Raw genomic sequence first — 13618 nt, 5'->3', positions numbered from 1 at the left:
TCAGGCACAATACTTGATGGAGTCAGTTATTCTCAAGCCAGGAAAGCAACGCAGGCGGCCAAAGGTATCGTGTATGCTTTGCCGCACTCGCAAGATCAAATGCAATCGAGAAAGACCATGCAGTAACTGCCTACGCTCTAGGACCGGGACTTGTGTCTATGAGATCCTTGACCACTCTTCATTCTCTTTCAGTCAGCAACTCACACCTTCACCCGAGTCGTCGAAGTCTGCAACCGGTGCATCGGGTACGTCCAGCCACGTATCCTCTTGGGCGGCCGAGTCCAGTCCAGACAATGAGACGAGCAGGTTGAACCACAGGATCCAGTACCTCGAAAGCCAGATCGCGAGTGCTACTCCTTTCACCCGTGATGTACAGCCAGAATGCGATATCGAGGTAACGAGCTCCCACCTAAGCGGGACATTCCACCTCCATTACAAGAGAGATCCGGAACATGCGGAGCCCATCGCCCGTGGTTTCAGCCTCAAAACACGCCTACTAGGTCAGAGTCACTGGGTAGTCAGCATTGGCTATCTGGCTCGTGACTTATTCAAGTCCCTCGAGCCCTGCATGCAAGAGTCATCGGACGCCTGGATCAGCATAGAGAGATGCAAAGCCCTTGCCAGACGCATCAAAGCACAGCGGGCATCTTCCTGGCCCCCATTGGCGTCCGAATTGCCCTCGCGAGATATTTGCGATACACTAATCGACCATTACTTGCAGAAAACCGAGTCATTCTATCGAATTCTGCATATTCCTAGCTTCTGCAGAGAATATGAGAAGTCCTGGGAGCCTGGAACAGTGCGAAACCCGGCTTTCATGGTCCAGCTCAAGCTGGTATTTGCCATTGGCGCAGTCACATATGACGACCAATTCTCGTTGCGGACTTTAGCAATCAAGTGGATATACGAGGCCCAGATCTGGATGTCCGGACCAAAGTACAAAGCGAGGCTCAGTATTGAGGCTATGCAGACGAACCTGCTTCTCTTGATCGCACAAGAGCAACTGCGCGTTGGTGGGGAGATAGCCTGGGTTTCTGCCGGGGCTTTGCTCAGAAAGGCAATCTACATGGGTCTCCATCGCGACCCAAGCCATCTTCCGCAGAGGTCGATATTCGCCGCTGAGATGCACCGAAGGTTATGGAATACGATCGTGGAAGTGAATCTTCAATTTAGTTTAGCTTGCGGCGGCGCCCCTCTGATTTCCCTCGACGACTTTGATACAGGCCCTCCCAACAACTTTAACGATGAGCAGCTCGAGACTTGTGATCCAATACCGAAGCCTCAAGCCGAAATGACACAAATATCCGTGGCATTAGCACTCCGCAGGACCCTACCCCAACGTCTAGCGGTCGTCAAGTTACTCAACGACCTTGGTTCCCTGGGAACATACAAGCAGACACTGCGGCTCGATGCTGAACTGCGAGCAGCGTATAGAGAGCTTTGCCAGAGTCTGCGAACATGCAGTGACCCAAAGCCCTATCCGCTAACTCTGCAGTACGGAACCGAAATGGTTGACTTCCTCATGCAGCGCTACTTCTCTGCTCTCCATGCCCCGTATTTCGGTCCGTCACTGCACGGGACAGCCTACTCTTTCTCTCGAAAAGCAGTAGTCGATGCTTCGCTGAGAATATGGAAAGCCGCGTGCCCTCGTTCACCTGTTTGTTCCAGCAGTAACGCTGATACTGGTACCACACCCAACGACAGCGGTGGCCTCCCACGCTTAATAGCATGCAGCTCGGGTTTCTACCCGGCAGCTGTAAGTCACGCAGCAGTCATGATTACTATGGAACTCCGAGCGCAGCTGCAAGAAGACGCTGGTCTGAACCCTGTTCCGCTACGTCCAGATCTCCTTTCCGTGCTGAACGATGTGAAGGCGTGGTGTCTGAGAATTATAGAGGCTGGCGAGACGAATATCAAGGGGTATCTACTGATGAGCTTAGTTATAACGCAGGTGAGAGGCTTGATGGATGGGCTTAGGGATGGTGGGGACCAAATGAAGGAAGTGCTAGTCCTCGCAGTGGAAGAGACTGGGAATACGTGCTTACCGATTCTGAAAAGGATGGCTGGAGCTCATGACCAGGATCCAGATTTGGGAGCAGAGGTGGTCAATAATATACCCATTGATATAGTAGACAACTGGGACTTCATGGTAAGTAACCATAATAAACTCATGAGGCGATAACTAACGCATTGGCAAGGTATCGGATTCGGCCGCATCTGCTATTCTTGACGCTACGGACCCAATGAGCTGGATTTGGAATGATGATCTTAGCCTACCAGAGAGCTGATGTGTGGTCTGAAGAAAGCATGCCTAATACATTGTGAGTCTATTTCGCCACGGCTCAGATGCAACCCGGTCTCAGAACTTACATATTTACCGACCTTGTTCTGCTTGCTGGCCTCTAAAATACACTCCACACAACTATACTCCCTTTTAGAACTGTTCACTGAGGCACATGCACCATTCTTATATTTTAAGAACAAACCAAGCACATACAACCATAGGGTATGGAGAGCAGGACTCTCCGTCTGTCCAGAAGTACTTAGCCCCTTATCATCAACGCAGTAAGAAGTGCAACAAGCCGTGATCATGCTGCTGCTTTTACGAGTGATTACAAGATGAGAATATCACCCATCGAGCAGGCGTAAGAATATTCACAAGCTGCTATGCTCACGGTCTCCTGCCAACGCCTCCTCAATTCACACCTAAAGCCTCCTAGCCAAGAGCCGAGCTGTCCAAGATAGTCGAGAGCACCCAAACGGACCGATAAAATGCCCTTAGTTATCATTCGCCTTCCTCTAGTCACGGCGGCCATCAGATTCCCCAGATTAGGAAGTATTAATGCAGAAGAGGCCGTGAGACGCGTAGCTGGGACCATTGGGCCTGTTGGTCTGAGCCAGGCTCTAGCTATTACTTATCATTTGGCCGTTAAATTGCGTGTTAGTGGGGAGGCTTTCCCAGCTATAATGTTTCCTTTCTTGATTAGCAAGGTATCGGGTGCATGCTATCATTCCTTGATCTTGGAGAGCAAAACTACTCTGAAACAAAAAATAAGTCTGATTCGTAGAAGCGTTACTATCAGATACAGACAAATACATGGCCACTGTGAACTAATAACCAATCTCTGGCACTGTGTCTGAATAGAATGAACGAGAGAGCATAGAGTATGAGGAATTACAGGCACGAATTCGTCAACTGCATACTATAATTATTGAAGCTGGTCATGGTCTTTAACCTGCCCTAGCGTTTGCCGACGTCTTAGGTTAATTAGTGGTAGACTACAATAGATATACCAGTGATGTAGGCATACGCTCAAACAGCACAAGTCAACAATGTTTGCTGCAGAAACATCGACAACAAGGTACATGAATGCTCAACCCACTTTCCTTCCCATCCACCCATCTTCCATCTTTATATCGTCCAAGGCAGATTCTTAGATACACCACCGGCACCGTTAAATCCTTCAGAATTTCTAGGAAGAGGTTTCGGGCTCGACTTCATAGCCATCATCGTACTCGGATTCCTGATCAAAGTCCGGATCAAACTCAGGGTCCAGCTCCAGCTCATCCCCATCGATGCTGCGCTTAGCATAATCAGGGTCAATCGCGTAGCAATTGGTCTTGTATGAACGGATCTCGTTTGCAAGGCCCCATTCGTGAAAATTGAGGTACTGGTTCCTGCAGAAGTGGCCAAACGTCTTATCCAGCGAACCGTCGCAGTTCTGGCCAGTATAGAGGTAGATGCAGCAGCGGGTGGTGTGTTCTGAGTTGTCCGACCAATACCGCATGGACGAGACCTTGCCGTCTAAACTGCCAACATTGGGATGGCACCTCCATCCGGTACCACCGGGCCCTGCATTCGTGTACTGGGGGCCTTTGCCATCTTCGAGCTGGTAGAACCTGACGCGCCAGGCGTTGGCGGCGGGCACGGAGGCCAGGGCGAAAGTAAGGAAGGCGAAGTCGAGCTTCATTGTGATGGGTTTCTCGGTCTCTACCGGAATGAGGATCGTCAGGATCTACAGCTAGAGATCGAATATGCTGGATTGCCTACCTTTTGAGGTATTCAGGGTTGCTGATGCATAGAATAACTCTCAACGCGCCGATCCTCTTCTCTTTATACCTTTCACCTCCCTTGCTCTTCTCCATTGCGCCCTGATCTCGCTCGAAGTTCATGCCCATCCAGATTGATATCTTCATACACATGTCTCCGGCAACATCTTCCATTGGCTCGAGCAAGATTCACCGAGTCTGCGCTGCGATGTACCCCAGTCCCTTGGACCTCGTATTTGCAACAACGTTCCATTGCAGCCCTAGCCTGACCCTTAGACCGCTTACCAGTGCTTTAAAGGCAGCACAGTGATGGGAAGGCACTCAGAACTAATCAGATGGAATACACATAGAAGGTCAATGCTCAAGGCCTAGACGATGTGCGAGAAGATGCGAGACTGTGGAGTAGAAACTCGTATTCAGGCACCTTAGCGCCTCGGTGTCTACTCCAGCCACTTAGTAGACCTGGCTTGAAAAGATCGCGCCCAGATAGAATGCGAATCTCGCAAACAAGCAAGTTTGTCTATTGGCCATGTGCTATTGTGGGCGAAAGCTGACGATCTTGGCTCCGGCGGAGAAGCGCACGTGTAGTGTTCGTGCAATATCTATTGACCATTGTTGATTCTCCAGCACATGGATATATTTTTCGAAGTAGGCTTGACAAGCTGGAAAGGTGGTGATTAGACTGATGTCTCGGCTTCTCATGGCCTCGTCTTTCAACTGGATTATCAACAGGCTACGCCGAGGTTCCTAAAGCCCCAGGGAGCTCGAATAAAAACCACAGAATATTTGGTCTATTTTTGGATCATCTGTTATTTCATCCAGCATCAACTTGGAAGAGTGCAGCAGATCTCTCCAATTCGCTACAGAGTATGGGCTACCTTTCTGCCAACTTGGTATCCTATCACGTCCTTCAGCTCATTGTTTACAAGAGTGACCGGAAACTTACTTCTAATATAGCCCTTTCTCTAGTTACTGATAGCATGGCCATTGTGGTTTGCGCAAATAGATCTGAATGCTGTATCTCCTCGAAATTTCCTATCGAGGCCGTTGTAGGGTTGACGGAAAGAAGAGCATTTATGTCTATTATCCAGTTCCGCGTGCCTTTACCCCGCTACCAGGGTCAAACACGAAGGCATTATATTGGGAGCATAAGACTCTGAGCCAAGGGCTCTCGATCATTCACCAAGCCGTCAGATGTTCCCTGTGTTCGCGAAATCACTCTAAGAAGGGTTAGCGTTTTGGTGCAATATCCTCCCTCCTCTTTAGATGTGGAGAGATTTCTCGTATGGCTGGTAAGAGGACAGAAGTATGGGCCAGCCTCACGCTTCCAGTTCAATTCTACGTTAACTTGAACATCTGGCCGATGGTCTGCCTGGCCAGGATTGGATATGCCCGAGACTTCTTCAAAAGACTTGGTATTAGTAGGCTTTTTCCCTTGAGACCCCTGGCTCACTCCCAAATAACCCAGAATTGCTGTCCTCCATAATCTACTAGTCTCAGAGACCAAATGCTTGAAAAAGCAATCCTACCTATCTTCGGTTTGATTTTTTTTCCCGCGTCATAACCGGCAAGGCTTTGTTACCCTTTTATTCTTTGGAAGAGATTATTCCTTGAACCGTGAGCAGGATGATGCTAGACCTGAAGATCGAACTGAGCATCTCACCGGGTATGCTGGTATGTCGTTTGTGGACACCGACTCAGGCGTCCAAATCCATCCGGCTTGTAGTCCTGCAGATGAGCCCAGCTTGCTGGCGGAGAAGACGGTAACGAGAAAGTCTTCCTCTAAGCAGGTGTAGATATTCAGCTGTTAAGCCGCGCCATGTCTATCTCGAGAGAAATGGAAGGTACGTGCAGGTACTTTCCATCTCATTTCGTACTGAGTGCGTGCTCCTCATTCTGCAGGATCAGATAACCATCAACAAGCTGAATATCAGCCGGAGGTTGCACAGGAAAAGCTCTCGCAGACGTCTCGGTAACTCCCGTATGGGGAGGCTCTGCATTTTGTTTTCTTCTTCTTTTCTCGTTACTTTTTCAGGCGCAAAGCATTGTCTGTCCGCATTAATATTTTACTTCATCGTGGACGTTAAGGGGTAAGCTTTCGATTCCAAACGCAACCTCTCCTGTCGTTCTCGCTGGCCTGCTGCGCTTGGCACATTGCCTATTAGGTGGCTATCAGCAATAAGGTAGCGGTACATCAAACAGGAGGTCGACCTGGGTTTGCGAGCATGGCTTCCAAACCGATGAAGAAGGTAAATCTAGAAAACATGAAGATCTCACACATGCGCTCCTTGTTAGTGAAACATGTTTCATGTCTCTGGTTGGTTTACCTCTCACGCTCGAGGGGACTAACTCATTGCGAAGCTGAGGTCATTGAAACGGTACAGACAAACTGCAGACATCGAAAGAGGTGGGTCATGATGGTTACCGAAGGCTGTGAAAGATAGCTTATGAACTGAGGGATTAGATGCTGTTAAACGTACCATGATGGTTAGTGATGAGAGTCAGGGATGAGGAGCTGAGATGAGGGGTCAAAGAAAGTTGGAAGCCCTTTGGGCTGAGGAAAAGAGCTCTCGGGTTACAAAGGCATGACTTCACTTTCCGTACTTCCCGCCTCGTGTACGCTTCCGTAGCAAACGGGACTGATCCAGCAAGCGGGCTTGCTGCATGTATCCTCTAGTACCCGCTCGTACTACGCTCTTATGCACCGTCTCTAGCCCTCATAGTGAGATGCAGCAAAGATCTTCAGAAAGACGAGCCCTCTTTTCCCATTCATATGAACCACATACTTATATTGGAAACAGATGAAGCGAGTGAATATATTGCATTTAACCCCAGACGCCGTCCACACGCAACCTGATCCTATAGCACATAGGGTGAGATCCACAGATCTATAGTAGTACAGGAGCCAGTGCAGACCAACCCACCAACCAAAACAGGGTGATAGTATATACAGGAAGAAGAGCAACCAGAGACAGACAGCGGTCGTGAGCCAAACCAGACGCGGACAGAAGTATGCTAGATATAAACATGAGCAAGGAGATGGGGAAAGATTGCACCACAACAAGGGAGATGAAGGCATCAAGGTATATAGGAAGCGGGCGAGAGTCATTATCCGAGTTCGAGCAGATGTTGAACAACCCCGCGCGAGATTCGCCTGCAAAGCCTCGCAGGGGTTGGCGTGACTCGACAGTGCAGCGACTGGAGGCGCCCTTGCAGGTGGGTTCACGGTAGAGACCGAGCCAGTGTCTTGCCTTCACATCGTCGAGTAGGATTCGTTTTTCGTGTTTGACGTGCAGTCAAGGGGTATGGGCGTTAGCGCACAGGCTGGTAGCCCCCATTTCTCCACTCGCTCTGCTTCCAGCTGCTTTGGTAGTTGTTCATCTCGTTGCGCTCGTTGTTGAACTTGGCATCGTCGAGGGCGTGCTCGAGACGACCCTTCTTGCGCTGGCGAATAAAGAAGATGATGAACAGGGCAAGCAGGATGGCTCCGGCAGCGGCGGCTCCAACATAGACGCCGGCTTTGGCACCCGAAGGCAGATCGTCCCATTTTTCCGACAGAGACTTTGGCGGGGGCTTGCTGATCTCCTCCGCGGCGGTCGAGTTACCCCTGCAAGATCAGTAGCTGTCTTAAATATCGCTTCAGAAGAGGCTCACTTGATGATATTAATGCTCTCCCACGAGCCAGACCTGTCTCCATACTCGTACGCCTTTCCGGTGTTGAAGTCGTGCACGCGCACATCTTTGACGGTCATGGTGTACGGGCCTTTGTCGTAGTCGACTTCACCTCCAGCCCATTCAATCGTACCCTGGGCATTGCTGGGGTCACCTGCTGGCCAGATACCGATACGGACATTGCAGGGTGTTTGCGGGAAAGTGCTCTCGGTGCCGTTCTTCGCCTCATCATAGGTAAGGGTCCGCAGCAGCTGGCCGTCGACCCACCACTCCAATTTCTCCGATGTCCAATAAGTGGTGTAGTTATGCCATTCCGTATCGGCGTTTTCAACATAGTAGAATTTGCCGTTTTTATAGTCCGTGACTCCCTTGCTGTAGTAGTTGGTCTGGATTTCCGTCGTATTGTACCCAACCCATTCCCAGTCGATTTCGTCCAGATCGTCCGACTGCAGGACCACACTACTGACAATACCACCGCCCTTGGCCATCTTGGCCTGGAATTCGAGGATACCAAAGAAGATGTAGAACGTGGACTGGATCGTGGGCGACTCGAGTTTCTTTGCAATCGTGAATTCGGCGCCCTCATCGGTGTAGTTGATCTCGCCATTGGTCACGTTCCAGATCTTGTCGTTGAGGGTCTCATTAAAGCCCCAGGTGTAGTTGGTTCCCAGCGCCGGGTTGGGTTCACAGTCCTCTTTGGTGGGATTGCAGTGCGTCCATGTCTGGGCAACGACAGGGGCGATAGAGGCCGCTAGAAGGGCCAGGTTTCGAAAGAGGGTCATGCTGAGCGCGAGCTCGTTGGCTGTGGGCGAAAGAGCGTGGGTTCGGCAGGTGCAGGCTGGACGAATCTTACGATGCCGATGGAGATAAAAGCAATGAAGGGCGGTAATGGCCCAAAAGGAGCGGCAGTTGGTAAAGTGAAGGAACGGACGTGCGATTGAGACGCACAAGGATGGGATGGAGCCCAGTCAACGAGGGAGAGTGATGAAGTCGAGGGGTCGAAGATCGCGAGGGAGAGAACTTGGAGGAGAAGAAGGTGGATTCAGGGCTTGGGAGAAGGTGGATTCAGGGCTTGGAACTTGGGAAAGGAGGCTAAACGTATTGGTCTGCGTCCGCCATTCTGATGATTTCATTTGACCTTGATTATTTTTACACAGCCTATCAGCTTGGCCTGACCCCGTGGCGTCTGATGCTTTTTGTTTTTTGTTTGTTTCTGCAGCGGATGGCGCTCAGGGGGTGTGCCCGATCAGGAAAGTGCCACCCAGTGCTAGGCCAGATCTGGCTACGCCCAGGGACTTGGCTTTGGACTAGTCTCGTTCCAGTCGGCAGGCGGTGGATCAGCGGGGTCTGCCACTGCCCGTTACCCAATCACACGCTCCACAGAGCTCTCATCCAAAGCAAGGAATGCTGGCTGACTAAGTGCTCAGGTACACAGCTGTCAACTGCCGAGCTCTGCATCAGCATGTCTTACCCGGCTGTCTTACCCGTATGTTCTAAGGAGCATCATGCTCCTGCAAGAAAGCGAGCCAACCCACCAAGTGCAATTGATGATTCATCGATTCAAATGAAAGACATCAAGGTGAAACATGTGGACGACAGGGTGCTTGGGGTATAACCCGCTCAACCCGTGATTGGCTCGATAACAGCTCGCTCCCAAGTCCACCGGCCACCACGACTGGGCCGAGTCCACCGTTCCTGGCCCGTCTCAGCCAACTTCCAAGACTTCATGATCCATCGTTACGGCTCTCATATTATTAGAACTGCCGCCTGGCATGCGCTCGGTGTCCACGCGAATTGTCGCATCTTTTCCGCAAGAAGGGGTTCCTGCCAGTACACAGGAGTCTTGGGCTGGAAAACTACTGAACCTGTGCTGTTTAGTGTTCTAACAGTGGCGAAACGGGAGATTCTTGAGAGCACTGGAGATAGCTCGATCTAATTGCCGAGGGGAGACAATGTTGATCCCACTGTCGATCCATGGGAAGTTTCTGCTCCCCAATCACCCTATCGTGTGAACGGGTGTGAACAGTGGGGGGCGGAAAATATGAAATCACATTGCCCTTACAGCTGTGTCAGACTGTGTCAAATGCTGTGCTCTGTACTACAGAGATAAGCTGAGGGTCTTTAAACGGTTCGCTGTACGGGGGTAAGCACAGGCACCGCCTGTCCCTGGCGGTCACTGTGGCTGTCCAGTCAAAATTCCAAGACACTTTTCGGACTTGACTGTCTAGCCCCATTTTGTCTTGGGTCGGTCCACTCGACACTTGAGTCAGTGATACTTCAGTCGGTCGATATCCCAGGTTCAGGAGTGACTGTGTCATACACGGCATTTTGAGGCCGACGGTAGCTCTGTGGCACGTCTGAACGAACGTCTTATCAGAATAAACTTCGGGACACTCCCTGAATGGCGCTGGCGCCCTGTCGTCCGTTGCCTTGCATAGACCCGTTGCCCCTTTTCCTGGACCTTACAACCTTGTCTTGGGAGATGAGCTGGGCCTGTTCGAATCATCCGACAGACTTGCTCACTCATGAAATCCGCGCCAAAAATAGCCGGTTATCCACTTGACTTTTGAATCCTCCGCCTGCAGAGCACGAGACCGCCTTGACCTCCCACTTTGACATCACGTTCCCGGGTCCCTCGCCCGCTCGTCCTTCACTAACGTCGCCGCTACTTTCTCAATTTACCTGCTAAATAACGGTCCCAATTGGTTTACTTAACGGTCAGGTCGGGTGTAATCTCCTGGCTTCATGGCTTTGTTGTGGCTACTGTCATACTTTGAGTTAGCGGCTTGAGCACCGCTCTCTCAGGGATGGCCCAAGGACTGTCTCTAGTAAGAGTAGAGCCTACATGCCTTCTTCCTCTGCCCCCTAATCATACCCATTCAGACCTCGACATGTCCGGGACTTGGCGGCACGTCTCCGTCCTCCCAGACGACTGGTTCGCTTCCAAGCTCAAACTCAATTACCCCGCCGGACCGCATAACGTCCCCATGCTCAAACCAATTTCTCGTCCAATTCTCCCCGTTGATCTTGACACTCTGCACGTAGACCCCACTCTCTAACCCGTTAGCTCGGATCCGTAGCGTGTTGTTACCGTTGATTGTCATGTTCAGGTCATTGAACCACGGTGAACCGAGCAGGTAGACGTCCGTTGTGACTATGGGATATGTTCCCAGCATGCACCAGAGGAGCCAGGTGTTCATTGCCCCAGCATCGGAGTTCCCCGGGATTCCGTAGGAAGTGTCGTGGAAGCTGCCATACATCGTCAGTCGGACCAATTCGGTGCTTCAGTCGGCTACGGAAGAGAAAGGGGCACGAACTACTGATTAGCGAGCTCTCTCGTCCGTTGGACGGATTTGTATTGCTTATTTATATAGTTATAGAGATACGGCGTGGCGAAGTCGGGCTCGTTTCTGTAAGACTTTGTTAGCTGAATTGGATTCTGCGTGCACGCTCATGTACACATATATCTGCGTGGGAGAGAGGAGTACCCTATGTTCATGAGAGTTGTTATTCCTGCGCCATTGGGGCCGAGAGCTTGCACCGAGGTGTTTGGTTTGAACTAGGCCATTAGTTTACTTGTTCCAAATACAGAAATGAACTATGTGAAGGAGAATTATGGTACATACCATGAGGTCAAGCCGTGCTTCGAAGGTCTCCGAACCGCCCATAAGGTTGACTAGGGTTTGCATGTCGTGCGGGATCACGAAAGAGTATTCTGTAGCCACGTAAGTATCATATCAAAGTTTATGCTCAAGACAGAAAGCTGGACTTACCCCAAGGCACCCCTTCATAAGTATAGTCACTCCACTCACACCCATAACAATAGAGCGGATCATATCCCGAATTATTGAAGCTTCCATTTGAGAACTTCGGCGCCAGAAAGCCATTGAAACCAAGACTCTCCACGTCCGGATTCCATATAGCCTGCCATCCTGCCGAGCGACGCAGGTACTTTTTCTGATCACTCGGCATCTCACCCGCTGCGACTTGGCTAATTGCAAAATCATTCAGACTATACTCCACCGTCCGCGAAATGCAGCGAGTACTTCGGTCTTGGGAGACATAGCCGAGCTCGAGCCAGTCGACCAGAGCCCCGCGGCCTTCTTTAGTACTGGCGGTGAAGTCGGTTGGATCGTGGGTATTGTAGGGTACTACCTCTGCATTCGTCTTCATGGCGGCGTAGCCATCCGTCCAGTTTATTGCGCCGCGGAGGCCCTTTACGTATGCGTCGGCTAGGACGTTGTCAGCATTAGAACCGCCCTGTACAAGACCGTTCCAGTTTCCAGAGCGGCCATCGGGAAGAAAGCCTTGATGTCTATTACTTCTTAGGTACTATTTCGATTACTTAACTCTACCAAGACGTACCTCCATATGTCGATTAATCCGCGGATCATTGACTCGTAGTAAACGGGCTGGAAGATATAGTAGAAGCTAACGGTGCACCGAAATATGTCCCCTAGTAGAGTTAGTAATATGCAAGATTCAGATAGCAAGGAACGAACAAAGAGTGTAGAAATCATCCCACGAGGGCTCGTCTGATTCCCAGAGTGGATTCTCGCCCGTCCTATCAGACGGCATCAGGTGAATAAAGTAGAGTGAGCTGTACAATAACCGCACGTTTGTCAAATTCGCCGAGTCATCTAGCGGGACCTGTATCTTGCTGAAGACATCGTTGTTCCATTCTTCGACGGCCGAGTCTACCGTGTCGTTGAGTCTCCATGACGGGATCTCGTTGCGGATATACGAATGTGCCTTTTCTGTCGAGATAAAGGAGATTCCTACCCTTGAGCTAATGCTCAGTTCTTCATGGGTGTTCCAACTGAATATCCCACCCACACGGTCATTCAACGGCCCCGACGACGCTGTGTTGGTCAAGTTGCCATAGACGGGGACACTTGATTGCCCATTTGCAAGGCCCTGATACCCTCGCATCGGATCTGTGTTTGGCCCTTTAAATACTCGAGCACTTCCTGGTGCCTTGTCAAATTCTCCGTAAAAGTACACTGTGAACGGGGCGCCTATTTTGAATAAGCAAAGAACTCAGGTGACTCTCTCCCACACGAACTTACCATTATTCCAGCCCCCGATGTATGTTCCGTAGCCAGAATACGCCTGTTCATCATCATGGATCTGGATCTCTCCACCAACATAGAATTGACTGTTTGGATCATTTGGTGATCCCGGAAGATACTGAGGTTGGGTCAGCCTCAGCGTGATGCCAGGTTCCAGAGACTTACATGAGAGACATCGACCAGTACGTGTTTTTCACCTGCGGGAAAGCTGTACTCAATGACTCCAGCGTGGCGAGATCCCGATATTTCGATCTGAACTCCATTTTGCAGTTGCGTCTTGAAATATCCTACACTAGCTGTATCTTGACCGACCTGAAGACTATGAGCAAGTGCAGGCAAAGAGAGCTACATGGCGCATACCCTCGGTTGACTATACGTCAAATTGTCAAGAATGTTTACTGGTGGATCGATGTGCGTCAAGGGCATTTGTGGAATGATTCCGTACTTGGGAGCACCGCCAGTGCCGCTCTCATGCATCATCGCTAGAACCAGTCAGACAAACCTTTCATGTAGTCAAAGACATACTTATGGCAGTCACATTTCCGTCTGGAGACCAGCCTCCATTCAGCACGGCCATGCTCCAGTTCGCCGCAGTGGTGTCGATGCCCACCTTGGCTACGCCAAAGGGTCGAGCACCGCCGACGAAGATGTCGCCTCCTCCATACCCCTGTCCTGGAAAGGGTCCTTCAGAGCCTATGAACGGATTCACATAATGGGAATAATCCACTGCCGCAGCGACGCCTATGGTCAGGCTTAAGAGCGAGACGTTTCTAGCAGACATTAGAGACCGCATGGTTGATTATAGTCAGGAACAACGCTGCGCG

At 50.6% G+C, this 13618-nt stretch overlaps 4 protein-coding genes across 4 annotated transcripts; 1 reads left to right on the top strand and 3 right to left on the bottom strand.

Annotated features, from left to right (window-relative positions):
• Nucleotides 1-16: 16 nt before the first annotated feature.
• Nucleotides 17-2288, top strand: BDW70DRAFT_168767 (uncharacterized protein; the record flags this gene model as incomplete). Its single annotated transcript, XM_073742544.1, has 2 exons — nt 17-2149; nt 2199-2288. 2 exons carry the CDS (start codon nt 17-19, stop codon nt 2286-2288), a joined length of 2223 nt encoding a protein of 740 aa, XP_073600287.1.
• Nucleotides 2289-3473: 1185 nt separating this feature from the next.
• Nucleotides 3474-3971, bottom strand: BDW70DRAFT_155964 (uncharacterized protein; the record flags this gene model as incomplete). The annotated part of the gene is made up of 1 exon (XM_073740126.1): nt 3474-3971. The coding sequence occupies one exon, from the start codon at nt 3969-3971 to the stop codon at nt 3474-3476; it is 498 nt and encodes a 165-aa protein (XP_073600286.1).
• Nucleotides 3972-6791: 2820 nt separating this feature from the next.
• On the bottom strand, nt 6792-8769 carry BDW70DRAFT_127811 (glycoside hydrolase family 16 protein). Its single transcript, XM_073735327.1, has 2 exons — nt 7705-8769; nt 6792-7657 (listed from the first exon to the last, which is right to left on the bottom strand). The coding sequence occupies exons 1-2, from the start codon at nt 8502-8504 to the stop codon at nt 7363-7365; spliced, it is 1095 nt and encodes a 364-aa protein (XP_073600285.1). The 5' UTR covers nt 8505-8769; the 3' UTR covers nt 6792-7362.
• A 1832-nt stretch (nt 8770-10601) lies between these two features.
• On the bottom strand, nt 10602-13587 carry BDW70DRAFT_155962 (uncharacterized protein; the record flags this gene model as incomplete). The annotated part of the gene is made up of 11 exons (XM_073740125.1): nt 10602-10971; nt 11040-11132; nt 11211-11281; nt 11349-11437; nt 11496-12037; nt 12088-12178; nt 12225-12740; nt 12792-12912; nt 12960-13106; nt 13155-13276; nt 13320-13587. The coding sequence occupies 11 exons, from the start codon at nt 13585-13587 to the stop codon at nt 10602-10604; spliced, it is 2430 nt and encodes an 809-aa protein (XP_073600284.1).
• Between the last annotated feature and the right edge of the window lie 31 nt (nt 13588-13618).

The sequence above is a fragment of the Aspergillus foveolatus genome (assembly GCF_047715535.1).
Source record: "Aspergillus foveolatus strain CBS 279.81 unplaced genomic scaffold BDW70scaffold_3, whole genome shotgun sequence".
Lineage (NCBI taxonomy): Eukaryota > Fungi > Ascomycota > Eurotiomycetes > Eurotiales > Aspergillaceae > Aspergillus > Aspergillus foveolatus.
Note: the sequence above shows the minus strand (reverse complement) of the source record. Positions and strands in the feature narration are given on the sequence as shown.

Bases quoted from the DNA above. Each gene is read 5' to 3' on its own strand.
- BDW70DRAFT_127811 (XM_073735327.1), bottom strand. From the start codon at position 8,504: ATGACCCTCTTTCGAAACCTGGCCCTTCTAGCGGCCTCTATCGCCCCT. The intron at 7,658-7,704 runs GTGAGCCTCTTC...CTGATCTTGCAG, and splicing joins GAGAGCATTAATATCATCAA to GGGTAACTCGACCGCCGCGG.